This window comes from Spinacia oleracea, chromosome 2, assembly GCF_020520425.1.
Source record: "Spinacia oleracea cultivar Varoflay chromosome 2, BTI_SOV_V1, whole genome shotgun sequence".
In the NCBI taxonomy this organism is placed as follows: Eukaryota; Viridiplantae; Streptophyta; class Magnoliopsida; order Caryophyllales; family Amaranthaceae; genus Spinacia; species Spinacia oleracea.
The window spans coordinates 75,674,587-75,692,237 of NC_079488.1; the positions used below are offsets into that span (position 1 = coordinate 75,674,587).

General features: G+C 34.9%; 1 protein-coding gene across 1 annotated transcript; it reads left to right on the forward strand.

Annotated features, from left to right (window-relative positions):
* Nucleotides 1-12,161: 12,161 nt before the first annotated feature.
* Nucleotides 12,162-17,001, forward strand: LOC110778719 (strigolactone esterase D14). The gene is made up of 2 exons (XM_021983276.2): nt 12,162-12,698; nt 16,274-17,001. The coding sequence occupies exons 1-2, from the start codon at nt 12,310-12,312 to the stop codon at nt 16,704-16,706; spliced, it is 822 nt and encodes a 273-aa protein (XP_021838968.2). The 5' UTR covers nt 12,162-12,309; the 3' UTR covers nt 16,707-17,001.
* The last annotated feature ends 650 nt before the right edge of the window (nt 17,002-17,651 follow it).

Consider the following 17,651-nt stretch of genomic DNA (forward strand, 5'->3'; position numbering starts at 1 on the left):
GTGCAGCGTGCTTGTTGCGACGTGCGATGAGCGCTGCGCCCAGCGATGGCGTGAAGCGTGCTTGTTGCGACGTGCGACGAGCGCTGCGCCCAGCGATGGCGTGCAGCGTGCTTGTTGCGACGTGCGACGAGCGCTGCGCCCAGCGATGGCGAGCAGCGTGCTTGTTGCGACGTGCGACGAGCGCTGCGCCCAGCGATGGTCAACAGCATGCTTGCTGCGACGAGCGCTGGCGCGCACCTTGCGATGGGGAGCAGTAGCGATGCGACGCAGCGCATGGGCTGCGCGCACATGGCCAGCGATGGCTGTGTGCGTGTGGCCCATGGGCGTGCGTTGCGTGGGATTGTTGCGTTGCGATTAGATCGTTTTTTGAAATTTTAATTTGAAATTTTCAGTTTACGTAATTTTAATTAATTTTAAAATTAATAGTTTAAATTATTTTCTTGGATTTTAATTTTGAATATTGTAATTATAATAAATTTTATTTATTCTAATTATTTTACTAAAATTAAAATCATGAATTAATTTAAATACGACTGTAATTAAATTAAACTTTTTGGATTCAATTATAAATTTATATGAGCTTTAAATTTTAATTAAATTTGTATGTTTCCGGTTAGACTAGAAATACATTTTTATGTTTAAAGTTAGTAAAGCATATGAATTTATTGGTTTAAGCGGGAGCCCTTTTTAGTCATAAACTCTTGATTAGGTCTACAAATCCTTAAGGTTAAAACAACTTGATTAGAATTAATAAGGACTGAATAATTTGTAGATTATTGGTGCCCTTGATTAATTGCTGCAAATGTTTATGTGATGCATAATGTGTTTTACTAACCAGCTATGTGGGCCATTCATGTTAATGAATGGGTGAATGGTATATATTGTATATTAACTGTTTTGCAGGTTATGAAGTGACTAGTGTGGCCCAAATAGGATAGAAAATATGGTCTGCGTACCATTAATTTGAATGTAATTGGTCTAAAGTACCAAAGTTGTTTTTCAATTCAAATATGGTCTGCGTACCATCAAATAGTTGTAATTAGTTTTAATTATAGCTTATCCTATTTGAAGAAAATGGTGCCTCCCACGGAGATTTTCAAGACGGACTTTGAAGTTAAAACTTCAAGATGAAGTCGGGCCATACTAGATCACATTTATCTTATGCATGCTTTAAGTTATTTATTGCTTTAAATATATCTTAAATATGCATGAGATCAAAGCTTGATTATGTTGCATGATTAAGGATTTTAGTTCACTTAAAATCTAACCAACATAGTAAGAGCCTTAAGTTCCAAACTTAAAAATTGAGTTAAAAGGTGCCATGCCAAAATATACACTTGCTTGGATATCCTTTACATCAATCTAGTAATAGTTTTCGCTCAGCGAGGTGTTACTTATTGGTCCTAAAGGGGCAAGGTACACAAATAATTGTGAGTACATGTTAGTTTTGGTGAAACTCAACGATATAAGTAAGGAGTCCTTTTATGTCGTGGCAAAATCGATAGGTTTACCTAATAAGTTCTTAGACGTACCTATCAACCAAGAATAGTTTCTAGACTATTAGCAAAAGGCTTTTGCTTACCTAAGATGTTTTAGGATTAAGTCGACAAACTGTGCTTAATTCTTCAATGATTTTAGGATCTTGGAATCATTTTATTCACACCTGCCGGAACAATAAATTCGAATAAAATGCTAATAACTTGTTGAAATTGCATGATTGCTTTAATTTTCAAGTTATTACTCATGATAAATGTTTAGACTTTGCATGCTTCAATGTATGTTTTAATTATTGTTTATAATTAAATATCTTGCACTGAAGTAAATGCTTTTAGAAAGGTAACAGTAAATTTCCTCGATTGGTAGTGAATCCAAGAACGATTCACGGAAATGAGAGAAAATGAGCAATTTAAAATGTACGTTTCTTTTAGCGACTTTTATGGTTGTTTTCGAATATCAAAATCGAATGGCAAACCAATTGGTGCTTGTGATTTCAAAATACAATGTAGTTTTGAGATCATAAAGCATTGAGTTTAAACGCTCAGCTTTACCAATGGTTAACAACCTAAACTATTTTTTCCATTTAATTCTCGAATGAGTCTAGTCCCTAGACATGCGAGTAGATCGATGCTTAGAGAACTTTAGAAGCTTCTGGTAAGATCATCTAGTTGAAACAGAATATTCAACATAAATAAAATGGTAAGAACTCTGTTGGAATGACATTGGACATGTCTAATAAAGTATAAAAGTCAACACTAAAGAATTCAATTCTTAAGACTATAAGAAAGGGTACAAGAAATAGGAAAACAAAGGAACAAATGAAAGGAATTTACGATTCTGTTTCTACCTATAAGTTTATGTTTAAAGAGAAGTGACCTAGCAATCAAACTTCCTTGGTATCATATACCGCTTGAGGTTCTTACTTCGGTAATAACTCAAACAATGGAAGCTAGGATACACTAATGACCTACAAGTGGGAAATGAAGCATGGCAATGCTACATTAGTTGTAGGGTCATCTAGTTTGTTTTAAGTCCTTTCAAAGGCTGGAACTTAATGGCTATTTTGTTCCATAATCAACATACCTAAATTTCTGTTTTCAAACACAGAAAGACTCACATTCAAGAAAAACAAAAACAATATTTGTTTGTTTATTTGAATGAAATGGTCAATTACAGGTTGAGTCAATATGCTTGATTAAAACAAACAACTCTTTAAAGAACTTTACTAGGTTCAAATCAACCCCTTGATTTGAGTTCCACTAATCTTTGGCATTGTTGCTTAGACCATATCAACAAGTTAACATTCAAAAGCTCTATTTTGATGGACTTTTGAAAGTTGATTGATTTCTAGATCATTTTAAGACAACTAGTCTTACTTGTTGAAAGTAACAAAAGATATGAACTATTGTTAGAACACCTAGACAATAGAGTTCAAAGCTAAAGAAAGATTTTATGACTTTATTATTTCACATGGATTTGAGTGAATATAGGTTTATTTACTCAAATGTGATATAAGTTGAATATGTTTGGCTAGTTCAAAGATTCAGAAGTATAAAATCCACTTGTCAAGAAATCATAAAGATCTAGGTTAGATCATGTTGATGATTACTTGAGACCAAATATGATCATCAATGATTGTGTGTTGTAATTTCACAATCTAGGTCCATAAGATATGGCATATCTTAGTTGGAATAATCAAAGTCAATTAGTACTTGATTCGATCAATGATGAATCATAAAGACTTTTCCTATAATTTCTAAAATAAAATGCTCAACTACCACCAAACTAAACCAAATTCGTCAAAGCTATTGAAAAGTAATTTCAGGATATCTTTTCAATTATATATATCTAAAGAGTTGCTAAACTCAGTGGGAGCTTAGTGTTTGTTATTCAACAAACTAAGGCCCAAGTCTAGATATATGTTTCATTGTGATTTATTCAAATGAGACACAAGGGTATTGTTTCTACCACGAATTTTTGAGAACATAATGTTTGTTTGCTCGAAATGATGTCCTTTTGGAGATTCGTTTCCAAAATGACAAGTGGGAGAAAATAGACCTCGAAAGTCTTCGAGGCGAACAACAAACATAAACGGACATTCCGGAGGCTTTTCGAAGTGCTTCAGAAAAACCGAACTTATTCTTTAAGGACTTTAGAAGTGGCTTTAAAGAATAGACATCTCTTAGAAGACTTTACAAGTGCTTCAAGGAGAACAGAATATTCAAAGGACTTTCAAGTGGCTATTGATATTCTATTGTTTGATGTTCTATACCCAAGTAGGCATAGAGTTCAAGTCACTGGAACTATGAGATTCTTCTATTAGATAGTAAAGAAACATAGAGTTCTGGTCAATGAAACTATGAGATTCTTCTATTAGATAGTGAAGAAACCTACAACTTGCAGTCAAACTATTATCATGTAGATTAATGAGTTTGAGACTTGTAAGAAAGCTATGACGAAACCTAGATTCCCTAAAATGGTTAGAGGCCATATATAGACTCAAATGTTTTAAATGGTTAGAGGCCATAAAACATACTCAATGTTTTGATGACAAAATTGAAATTTTGTTGATTTGCAAGAATAGTTTCACACCTATTGGTTGCAAGTTTGTTAAAGGATAAAAACCATCAAACATGGAATTATGTTCACACACAAAGCTAGATTAGTTGCTAAAGGTTACAAGCAAATTCATGGCATGAATTATGTTGAAACCTCATGCATAATCGTAATGCTCAAGTCTATAACTCAAGCAATGATTGCATATTGGTACATATGACAATTGGATGACAAAACGTATTCCTCAATCAAATGTTGGAAGAAAACTATGTACATGGCATGTCATAGGATTTGTGGATCCAAATAAATGCTTGAAAAGGAATGCTAACTTATGAAATCTAATTACAGATTTAAGCAAGCAATTGGGAATTGGAACTGTATTTTAGTGAAGCTAATAAGCATTTTAGTTTCATAAAATATACATGATTCTTATAGATATATAAGAAGTTTAGTGGGAGTACGTAAAACTTATTTGGTCCTATGTGTATCACACATATCTCTCTATTGTGAAATAACATTCAAATGCTAATGACTTAGGTTTGAAATTATTCATCAATGATGGACCAAGGCGAAACTTAGTACATACTGGGTATTAAGATCTATTTACAAAGATCTTATGATATTGTTTTGGATTAAGTAATGGCATTTACTAAATCAAACACGAAAGTCTCCATTGGAGATATTCGACCCATGTGAATAAATCTAAGTAAAGGATGTTTGAACTATGTATAAGCATTTACTAAGTTAAACATCAAAGAGTCTAAATGAGATTCTTAACCTATATTATATGTCAAAGAATTTAGCTGAATTTAGTATCTACTGAAACTAGATAAGCTAAAGTTACATGAATAGAATTCAATTGGGAATTATTCTGCAAAAGAATTTATCATGTATGATATAATATGAGGATCGCCAAAAACGTATCGTATGACTTTAGGCATGACGAACATATACCAATCTCTATTGATCTAAGTGAAGATCAACTAGATTGAGATCAAGAACACTTATGGTACTTGAAAAGGTACATAGGAATAGTTCTTGATTCAAGGAAATAAAGATATGCTAAATATTGATGCTACACGCATAAACACTGGCAAAGGATCAAGCAAGACCCTTTGGAGTTAACCATTGACAAGGACGAGCTAAAGAGCATCGTGTTATGAAATGGCAACATGGATTGAAGACCATGAGTTATTGCGTGGGAAATTAAAATAATAATTTCTATGTTCTAAGATATAGTTGGAGAGTCTTCCACATATCTGTGAACTGCTTGGATAAGTAGATCCAAACAAAGCATCACTAGCAACCTGTACAGTTGAAGTAAAAGTAATTATTGCCTAAGAAGCAATAAAATAGAGTTGTTTATATGAGTTCTTCATTGAACTTAGGAAGATCACATGTCTGTTGACTTAATGGTTCTTCATTGCAAAATGCGTAGAACCACTAATGTAGCAAGAAAGACTAGATCACAAAATAAACATACTCAAAAGTTCTTATCATCATATCTCGAAGAACATTCGATGAAAAGGATGTTAAGATTGGCAAAGCGTGATAACTAAACCTATGCAACAAGTGAGAAGCAACACTCACATTGTAGCACTGGAAATCAAGCATAGCTTTGAAATTCCATGAACTGTTTTAGAAGATGGGTTTGAGGCCCATGGTTGTAAAACATTGGGGTTGAACATTTATCATATATGAAATGTATTTTCATTTAATCTTGGTTTAGTATTAAATGATGAGTCCCTTCAAATTTGACGATATATTCAAGATAGACTGTCAGGACCAGTCCTGTGACTAAGAAATGTCTATCAAGTGAACTTGAATGTCAAAGGTTGAAAATGGTCCCTAGTCGGAGTTTTCTATAAAATTGGACGCATAGAAAACGTTAGACGATTAGAATGCAAGATGACTAGTAGTTCTGTTTCTTGAACTATGTGGACATGGCAATGTCATAATCATTTGTATAGATACTTACTTTGGGAAGACTAGTATCGGACAAGACCTATGAAACTTTACTGTAAGAGATGAAAATCTGTCATAAGTAAATTTCATTAAAATTATTAGACACTAAATCCTCAATACCTGAGTGATTTGAGGTTACTTGTTTGAGAACTGGTTGCTTTGACGTTGACCAACCGTCGCACCGTAAAAGGAGGCTATAAAGGCAACGCTCAGGTAATCACCTATCAAACGAAGTCTAATCTCAAGATCGCAAGATTGGGATTGTCCTCCCATAAATCGGGATGAGATGCTTAAAAGTTGTACAAGGCAACTCGGAGAGCTAGAAACTGTGAAATGCATGGCCGTGCTCGGATGAATCATAGGCTATGATTATCTGTTTATTTGATCAGTTGAACTCTGAAACCGAGGAACACCTCTGGACATAATAAGGATGACAACTCTTACCTTATGTTCAAGAGCAAACATCGAGCGACAAAAGAATTAGGAAATGCACACTTGTCCCTAAGGACAAGTGGGAGACTGAAGGAAATAATGCCCTTGGTCCAAGTATGCATTCTATGTTAAGTCTAATAAGTGCGGTTCAGTATTAATTAACAAGTTAATAATTCAGTGAGATCAAGTGAGCTGAATGCCTAGCTAGAGGCCGCTTCAGTTCAAGTGGAATTAATGATATTAATCCACAACTTACTCTTGACTGAACCCGTAGGGTCACACAAATAGAACGTAAACGGATCAAGTATTTAATTGCATTAAATACTCAATCTATGGATATTCGGAATCGACGGATCTTGGTTTCAGTGGGAGCTGAGATCGTCACAGGCAAGAAATGAATGCTCCGGAAACGATGATATTGCCGGAAACGGAAATATGGATCGTATCGGAAATATAAATATTATCCAAGTCGTAGATGTTGCCGGAAACGGAAACATGGTACGTATCGGAAAATATTATCGGAAATGGAAATATTGCCGGAATCGGAAATATTGCCGGAAACGGAAATATTGTCAGAATCGGAAATATTATCGGAATCGGAAAATAATTCCGGAAACGGAAATATTAAATATTTGTTCGAAACGGAAATTAATTCCGGAATCGGAAATATTAAATATTGTTCGTATCGGAAATGAATTCCGGAATCGGGAAATTAATCGGAAGCGTATCGTACGAATTAGCATCGGACGAGGCCTGCCAGACGAAGGCCCAGCACGAAGCCGGGCCATCGCCCAGCAAGCCAGCGCGCCACAAACGCACCAGCCAAGGCTGCGCCAGGCCCACCGCAAGGCAGGCCCAGCGCGCGCCAACGCTGCGGCAGCGTGTGGGCCTCGTGGCAATGGGCTGCGAGCTCGCGGGCTGCGCGCGCGCGCATGGCGCCCCTCGTGGGCTGCTGTGCGTGCGTGTGTGTGTTTGTGAGCTATACGAATCCTAAAGTTATCAGGTTTCGACATATGATTAAATTCCTAAACCTAAAAGGATGAATTGATTAAATAAGAATTCTATTAGGATTCTAGTTTAATTAATTTGTATCCTAATAGGATTACAATTCCCTTTCCATACCTCTATAAATAAAGGTCTAGGGTCATTATTTTGTATAGAGTATTCAAGTATTCAAAGTGATTTTTGAGAGCAAAAATTCAGTCATACAATTGCCTATACTAGCCGAAAATTATAAGTACCTTAAGGGCGATCCTAGTTGGTCAAGCTTAAGGCGGATCCGGACATGCTGTGGACTATCTACGGAGGGACGACACTTGGAGTCCTAAAGACTTGTTCTTGTTCGGTTCGGGCGCAGCTAGGGAAGGCACGCAACAAAGTGTATGCATCTAAACTATGCTAAATGATTATGTGTAAATAATATGCTTTCCTGGCTTTATGGTTTTTCCGCATGATTTATGTATTGTCATATGTATCATAACCTAACAGATACTCACAACACACAAGCTGTTGGCCAATACTCCACACTACCGCTGAACGCTTGAATACGATACAACGCACGAAATTGCCGGAAACTGAACACCGAATCTGAAACTTAACTCACCAAACTGCCAAACACCGCCTATGGATGAAACTGACTGACTGAAACTGTCAGAAACTGAAACTGCCGGAGACTGAAACTGCCAGAAACTGAAACTGAGTGAAACTAGGTGTCAAACCTGAAACTGATTCCGTCACAAACTCCTGCCGTTCCACTGTAAAATGCCTGAGATCCCCTACCAGAAAAACTCGTCGACACCTGAGAAAACCGCCTGACACCCGTCGACTTAACACCGCCTGCACCAGTCGACACCTGGATAAACCGCCTGCAAACACCGCCGGAGCAACCAACACCAAACCAACGAACATGGAAACTGCACCCTTCACACGAACCTGATCAAACCAACGAGCACAAACCTGAAAACTGCACCCTTCACACGAAATTAAACACCACCGCGTGATCGCCGTCGCCTGACACTGGACCGCAGTCGCCTGACACTGGACCTCCGACGCCGACGCCGGAGCCCCCCGGATTATCGACGTTGAAGATACCCTAAACGCACATAATCGTGCCCTAATCGCCTAATTTGAGAGGTTTTCGCCTAATCGTGCCCGGATTATTAATATTATTATTATTATTATTATTATTATTATTATTATTATTATTATTATTATTATTATTATTATTATTATTATTATTATGGGTATATATTTATATCATTATTATTATTATTATTATTTTGTTACTATTATTGTTTTAATAAAAAAGAATGTAGTTGTCGGTGTAATTAAAATCTATTATTTAAGGCATAAAAACATTACCAAAACATTCAAATTCATCATGTCCAAATTAAAACCATTAAGTCCAGATTAGAAACAATATATATGATCAGGTCATGTCCATATCACAACTGATTTTTATAGATAAGAACCATTATATATCCAGACCAGAACCAATATGATCAGATAATATCCAGATCATAACTGATATGTACAGATCATGTTCAAATCTGCAAAGATCTTGTCTACATCAGAACCGATCCTTACAAAACCAATATGTTCAGATCATAACCGATTTGTACAGATCATGTCTAGACCAGAATCGATATGTCCATATTATAAGTGGTCTAGATATCGACTTTGTACAAATTATGTTCAGGTCAGAATTGATCTGCAAAGATCATGTCCATATCAGAATTAATTTGTATAGAACATGACCAGATCAGAACTAGTCTGTACATATCATGACCAGATCATAACTGGTTTGTACAGATCATGACCAGATAAGAACTGATTTGTACAGATTCAAACTGATTTGTACAGATCAGAACTGATCTGCATAGATCATGTCAAGATTAAAATCGATGGAATGATATGTACAGATCATGTCCAGATTAGAACTGAACTGTACAAATCATGTCAAGATCAGAACTAATCTATACAGATTATGTCCAGATCAGATTGATCTGTACATATCATGTCTATATCATAACTGATTTGTACAGATCATGTCCAGATCAGAAATATACACAAATCATGTCCAGCTCAAAATCGATATGTCCAGATCAGAACCCATACGTGTAGATCAAAACCCATATATTCAGATCGATCTATCGAGATCATGTCTAAATCTGTACTAATTTGTTAAGATCATGTCCATATCAAAACCCATATGTCCAGATCATGTCACGTATGTCCATATCATGTCCAAATCTGAATCGATCTATTTCGATTAAAACTGATCTATTCAGATCATGACCAAATCAGAACTTGTCTGTACAGATCATGTCCAGATCAAAACTGCTTTCTATAGATCATGTCTAGATCTGTATTGATCATGTCCTTATCAGAACCGATCTGTCGAGATCATATCTAGATCAGAACCAAATTTATACATGTCATCCCCAAATTAACCAAAACCGATCTGTACAAATCATATCCAGATCAGAACTTATATGTCTAGATCATAACCGATCTATCTAGATCATGTCTAGGTCTATATAATATAAGGAATAGTTAAATCATGATCAAAGTCAAATAAATAATAACAATATTATAAATTTGTGTAACATTTATTTTACACGTAAGTCGTTTAATATTAATAAATGTAGATTTTTGTTTAAACTTAATTCTGAAAAATCAGATTAGATCAAACCAGATCAGATCAGAAAAAATAAGTTCAGATCATAAACAGATCAGAAAAATAAGTTCAAGTCAGATCAGATCAGATCAGACCAGATCTGATCAGGAGAAATAAAGTGAACTAAACGGGGCCTTAATTGATTTTGGTACACCCGATATGATACTACTGAAAAATGCGCTTTACTTACATAAATTAAGTGTGGCAAAATCAACTAAGTGGTGTGACAAAATCACTTCCCATATTACTCGTATATGCAATTTTTTTAGAAGATAAGATGAAGAATCTTATCGGGTAGGAACCCCTCACAGATCAACCTGATCCAGATTTGGATGTTAGACACTTTAAGAATGCGGGAGAATGGTAAGAGGAGGTGTCCCTAATGGGCATTAAACCGCCAAACCTTTAGATTGAAATGTGCAATTCTTTCCATTAAATAAATTAAGGAATTACCTAGTGATGTGGCAAAACAGTTCCTAAATCACTCCCATACGCAAAAGATTTTGATGATTAGAAGGGCTAATAAAGGCAAAATCGGTCAATAAATAGTGTTAGTTGGAGGAAAGACAAAAGAATCCCTTTAAGACATTTTGTTTGTGTAATTGTGTGAGTGTGGACTGTGGAGGGTTGTATTGTTAGCTATAGTGGGCCTCTAGAGCAATAAATCTAAAAAGTCCATTAAAAAAGGATGATTTATGACTTCCAACTGTTTTTCAGATTAGTCGTCTCACCTTTCTATTTCTGGTTTTATCATGATCTTCAGCAATAGGAGTATTATCTAGCTTAGCTACTTTCTCTTTTGCTTTCACACTACCGAGATTGGCTCCTGTATTATCCGGAGTTTCACGCATGCCAATACTCCCATCTTTGATATTTAAGAAATGCATACTACGTACGGAGTATAAACTAGTATGTCCCGTATAAAATCATCAAAACATCTATCACTCTACTAGGATTGTGACCTATACCTAATATCTCATACTAAAAATCCGCGAACAAAGCATAGAAGAGAATCCAAATACCAAATACAAGAAGTCTTTTAGTGTTCGATAATCAATTCGTGGACTATGGACCGTGGTGCACACAGAGCTATGTGCACCAAAAGAACATAAGTGCATAAGTAAAAGAACGCGACACTATGGCAAAAGAACATGCGATATAATATTTCACTTTTTTATTATAAAAATAATATATTATTTTACTATTTATTAAAACCTAAATAAAAAAAATACTCATGTTCTTTTCTCGTAACCTGATGTTCTTTCAATTATATACTAGTGTTCTTTTGGTGCACGTAGCTCTATGTGCACCATGGTCCACCTTCTAAATTGCGCATTATATACCGTGTGAATTTGGCTTAATTTTCTAAAAAAAGTTTATGGTATTGTTCTTATTTTCCAATTATAGAAGGATTTACATATTAGAAAACTATTAACAGTAAATGATACTGAAAAAGTCCTAAACTAATTGCAATATCTTTCTCGTTTGTACATACGTCGTACAATGATCGCTAACTTGTTTTTGCACGTAATTTCAGTGGAGGAGTCAAGATCAAGTTGGGGCGTCAGCATTTTAACAAATAGTTATGTAATATGTACTACGTATTAATTTATTTTTTCTAATAAATAAAAGGTATAAACGTAAAATAAAAATAAAAATAAAAAATGGGGTGGCCAACCGACTACCTTTAGCTTATCTCATAGTGACGCCACCACTAGCTGCTAGTATATACAGTATATTATTTTGATGTAAATGAGCCATAAGGAAATACAAATTACAAAAGGGGATGAGATTCGAATCTGTGATTTATCGTGGCTCGTGCACAAGACCACTGGAACAAGATATCGTTCGTTATTTGAAAACTTGTATGAGTTGTACATTCAAATATTTTTCCAAGAAATGAAATTAATTAATTAACATTCTATCACATCACAACCATAAAATAAACGACATTTCCCCAAGACATATTTTTAAAACAATCCCGAATTATGGATAAAATTAATCAACATAATATGCATGTATTTATTAATATCAACAAACAATGGTAGCTAGCTAACACCTTTTCCGATCCTATATAAGACAACCCAAAACCTTTTTCTTTTTATCAACACAAATAATACCCTACACACTCTTCCCTACTATAACCCAAAACCTCTCATTCTCTTTCAACAAACAATACCATGGGGATGCTTAAGGGTCTTTCTACTTCCATGAATGCAAAAATCTCCGGTAACGCCGGGGCCGAGGTTATTGTTCTAGCACATGGTTATGGTGGTGAACAATCCATTTGGGAGAAAATAGTTCCAAGTTTAGAAGAAAAGAACCAAGTTGTTCTGTTTGATTGGAACTTTTCTGGTGCTTTTAGTGAAGATAATAATCATAGTTATGATCCAATTAAGTATGATTCTCTTGATGCTTTTGCTAATGATTTGGTGAGTTTGATGGATGAAATGAACATAAAATCATGTGTTTTTGTTGGTCATTCTATGTCTGGTATGATTGGTTGTATTGCTTCCATCAAGAGACCTCTCCTTTTTAAGAAGCTTATACTCATTGGAGCATCTCCCAGGTAATATTTATTTAACAAACTTTTATGATTAATTAATTATTAATTATTAATTATTAATTTGTGTGTCCCTATTAGTTTATCTGGTGGATAGACAAAGTTTTTTCCAATTGCATGGGTGAATTCATTTTATTTTCATTTTTGAATTTGTTGCCTAATAATTTCATGCATTTCTTTAACAAAAACTCAAGTAGGTGCCTTTGTGATACAAGTACAGAGTAAGGTTTTTCCCCTCCTCTAAACGAGGATGTAATTATATATTGCTCCGTATAAAGTAATGAATTTTAATTTGTTACGGTTTATCCATACTTAATTACTTGTATTTATAAAATTAAAATTAAAACTATAAGTAATTAATTATGGACGAGTAGTTTTAATTTAGTACATGTCATCTTATAGTATTCATGTAACAATTTGTGCACAAAGATTTAGAACTGTAAGCTAGAGCCAAAAAGTATAGAATTGTACCCATCTTCAATATCCATTAATTTAACGATTGACATCATTCACAAAATATCAATAGCTAATTGATTTTATATTTTGATTACTTATAAATTTTCTTGCGGAAGTTGCTCTTTGTATAATCTTATTTGATTACCTCGTGTGAGTATGTGGGTCAATAGATAAATGAAGTAATCTTTAACAAATAAAAGACTAACAAAAAAAAAAGAAGTAATCTTTTAACGAATAGAGGGAAGACTCCGTAATAAATAAGGTCGACCACCTAATAAATTTTGTAAATGATAAAAATGACTTCCTCAGCTACTAGGGACCAAAGATATCCTTTTAGGTCTTGAAAAATGAGTGATGTAAAATGCATCAAGAATGTGGACAATTCTTTACTTTTTGGTTCTATAAAAGTTAAAAGGCATTTAAGTGGAGTAATTGGCTTTTGGCACCAAGACATTTGCTTTAAGAGTATTTGTTATTTTTATGTGCTTCTTAACGACAGGAAAATGCTACATGTACATCTAGTGTACAAGATTCTTTTGTACATCACCATTAATTTGTTGACACATTACCAAATTAAACTCAATAAAAAATGAGAATGAAAGACAATAAATATGTCATTTCAACCAATAGAAAAGCATGGTGTACAAAATGCCTTGTACACTAAATGTACATGTAGTAGAATCCTTAACGACAGCTTACTATTCAAACTCTTATGTCACTTTTGGACAAAAAGATAGCCCTTAGATTTGGGCAGCTTGGGTGGCTTTAATTGAATAATACCTTAACCCCTTCTTCATTTATATTCTCTCTGGCCAATCAAGTTTCGCCAACTTCATATGGCTTTCACATCATCACCTACATGGCTACATTGCTTAGTCATTATTCATTAATTTCAGTTTAACTAGTTGGTTGTATTAACTGTTTATGCAAAGTGTTTGGTAAATTAGTTATTAACATTTTGATGTGTAAACTGATCATTAAGGACATTGACATAAAGTGATACTACCTCTGTTTCAAAAAGATCTTTACATTTACTATTTGCACGGACTCCAATGCAATATTTAACTACTAATATATCCAATTTCGTATGTGAAAAAATTATAAAAATTTGATATTCTGAAAATATATCCCGAGACCAATCTAACAAGATCTTACATGTAACGTTTTGATGTATATAATTGTGAGAATTTGCGGTCAAAGTTTTTATACTTTGGACACATTTTCCAAAGCGTAAAGAATTTTCTGAAACTGAGAAAGTATAAGTTAGTAAGGGTTAGACAATTGTACGACAAAGTTATCATTTTTACACCCACTTTTAACTCTTTTATTGAACTTTTTCAAAATTAGTTTTTTTCATCTCAAAACTTTCTTTCAAATCTCTCATGACTAATAACTCATATCATCGTATCTTTTCCAATAATCAAACCCTAAATCACCTCAAAAAGCTCGTTCTTCTCCGAACATCTCATTATTAAACACCCCTACAATGACTAACATGTTATCTTAAAATATTAGGTCAAAACTTATCATTTAGGTCGATTTGGTTCTTAGGGATGCATATGTATTAAGCGGATTTATTTAGTACTTGTATCATGTATACGTAACTGTAGAAGGCAGTGGGTAATGCAATGTAACATGAGGGTGCATTGATTTCACTTATTTTTTTTGAATTCGTCTTATCTGAATTTAACCGATTAAACTTAATTATCTGAACTTAACAAAATTTGTTTTAGTTACAGATTGTGATTGGATAACCATTACTTTTTCTGAACTTATTTCATCTGAACTTATTTTTCCTGAAATTAGTGTAAATAAGGTGAATAGAACAAAGCCCTATTTGTCAAATATTGTGTAATCTCGTATCCTTCTCATTAATAACACACGTATATATATAGTACAACTCATTACCTAAACCCTAGATTACATATTAGGTAACATACCATATGTAGGACTCATATTAGGTAACATACCATATTTAGGACTCTACAGAATATTCACAGAATAATATCTAATATCTTAACATATCTTAACATCCCCCCTCAAGGTGGAGCATGTAGATCTCGAATGCCCATCTTGTTCAAAAAAAACTCAAATTGCTTCTTCCCCAACGCTTTAGTGACGATATCTGCTAACTGAACCTTCGTCGACAGTCTCGACACATACGACGGGCTGATGACCGCCTTGTCTCACTCTCATCACTACCCGTTGTCTCATCGACACCTGTCGTTGGTGAGACGACGTCTGATCCACTCGACTGGGTGTATAATGTTGTTGTTCCTCCCTCACAGGCGACGACACCCCTTCGTCGACGCCACTAGTCAACGACACGTCCTCATTGTCACCTGTATGCGACAACACTCCCTCAGTATCACCCGTAGGTGACGACACTCCCTCAGTATCACCCGTAGGTGACGACACTCCCTCAGTATCACCCGTATCATATAACATAACTCTATCTCATATGATATTCTATCCTCTAGGATAACTACGTTATCCTTAACTCCCTCCCTCAATCGTAACGGCAGTTTCACGAACGTTGCGATTGGAATCACCATTCTTCGATTAAAAAAAATCGAGCAAGAACGCCATTCTTTTCGAACCTGCACTTTTTTTTTTTTCTCTCTTGATGAGAACGCCTTTCTTTTCGAACTCACCAATTATCTCAATATGAATACTCGAATTGGACGCGATTCCAAGTACGAGTCTTTTCTCCAACACAAACCTCATCTTCTACCAATTTGCAGCGGAATTATTATATTAATTACGAATCCCGCCGGTGGATTTATTTTTCTAACCCACCGGCAGGGGATAATTTTTTTTTTTTTGTAGACGGGTCGTAGGATCTCCCTAAGCTCTTGATACCATGTCAAATATTGTGTAATCTCGTATCCTTCTCATTAATAACACACGTATATATATAGTACAACTCATTACCTAAACCCTAGATTACATATTAGGTAACATACCATATGTAGGACTCATATTAGGTAACATACCATATTTAGGACTCTACAGAATATTCACAATATAATATCTCCTATATTCTATCTTAACACTATTTGATAGGGGTAATTGGTATTATGATCTAATGTATGCTAATTGCTAAATAATGAATTAACGTACAGATACTTGAATTCAGAAGATTATGAAGGAGGATTTGAACCATCAGAAATAGAGCAACTCCTGTCAACAATAGAATCCAATTTCCAGCCTTGGGCAACAGCTTTTGCTCCTATAGCAGTTGGTACAAAAGACCCTCTTATAGCTGAGAAATTTGAGAAGAGTTTAAAGAAAATGAAGCCAGAAGTTGCCCTAGCTGTGGCTAAGATCGTCTTCCTAGGTGATTATTGCCACGTTCTTGAGAAAGTTGAAACACCATGTACCCTTATTAGCACCACTTATGATATTGTAGTCCCTTCATCAGTGCCTTACTACATGCAGAAGAAGATGATTAATGCCAAATCGAGGGTCGAGATCATCGATGTCGATGGCCATCTTCCACACTTGAGCGCTCATGAGGAGGTCCTTATTGTGCTTAGTAAGGAGTTGTATTCTTGAGTATAATTAAGGACTTATAAACATGTATGAAAATGTCACTAGTATGGGCATGCATGCATTAAGGGTTTGTTAAGTAAGAACTAAGTGTATTTCTATGTTTAATTAAGAAAATTGTGGGGCTTAATTAGGATTAGGGATAGTTAATGTTAGGCTTTGCATGTTTTGGTTGGAGATTGTTCTACTTTTCCTCTTTTCTTTAGTTATTATGCAAGGTTATTAATTAAGTGAGTATGTTGTATATTTAATGTTAATTACTCTTTAAGGCAGTGATTATGGGCTTGTGGGATTGTTTTAATTCATCCTGGGCCGTTCTTTGAATTGGGTACGTTCTTTTGGCCCATATTGTATTCTTGAATCTTTTGTGAAATGCATATGCATCACACAAATTACGTGTTAAATGCAACACATGTCGCAAAATCTTAACCATTGATGTCACTGATTGCATTTTAAAATAAGTGTATGTTACACCATGCACTCAACTATGTAACTCCACTCCACCTCCTCCTCTAGAGGCATGCCTGGTAAAGGTTAGCTGGAAAAAATTACGGAAAATACCTGTTCTTTATAAGTATAAAATGCTTCTTTGGAATGTCTGTCACTCTATTCTCCCCGTTGCTCATAATCTTTTTTTCAAAATTCCAAACTTCAATCCTGTTTGTATCCGTTCCAACAGTAATGTGGAGAATAATTTACATCTTTTCAGGGATTGTCATAGTACCTCTATGTTCTGGTCCATGATATTCCAACACCATTCTTCAGTTTTTAATCTTACTTTTGAAAAATTTTATGCGTTAAACTGGTATGAATGGGTTACTTATAACCTACAAGGATCTATTGCTTGGCAAGTAATCTTTTTCATAGCCATCTGGCATATTTGGTCTTACAGAAATAATGTTGTTTTTAATTTTAAAATGACAAGCTGCTCTAGTTTTTATAACAAATTTT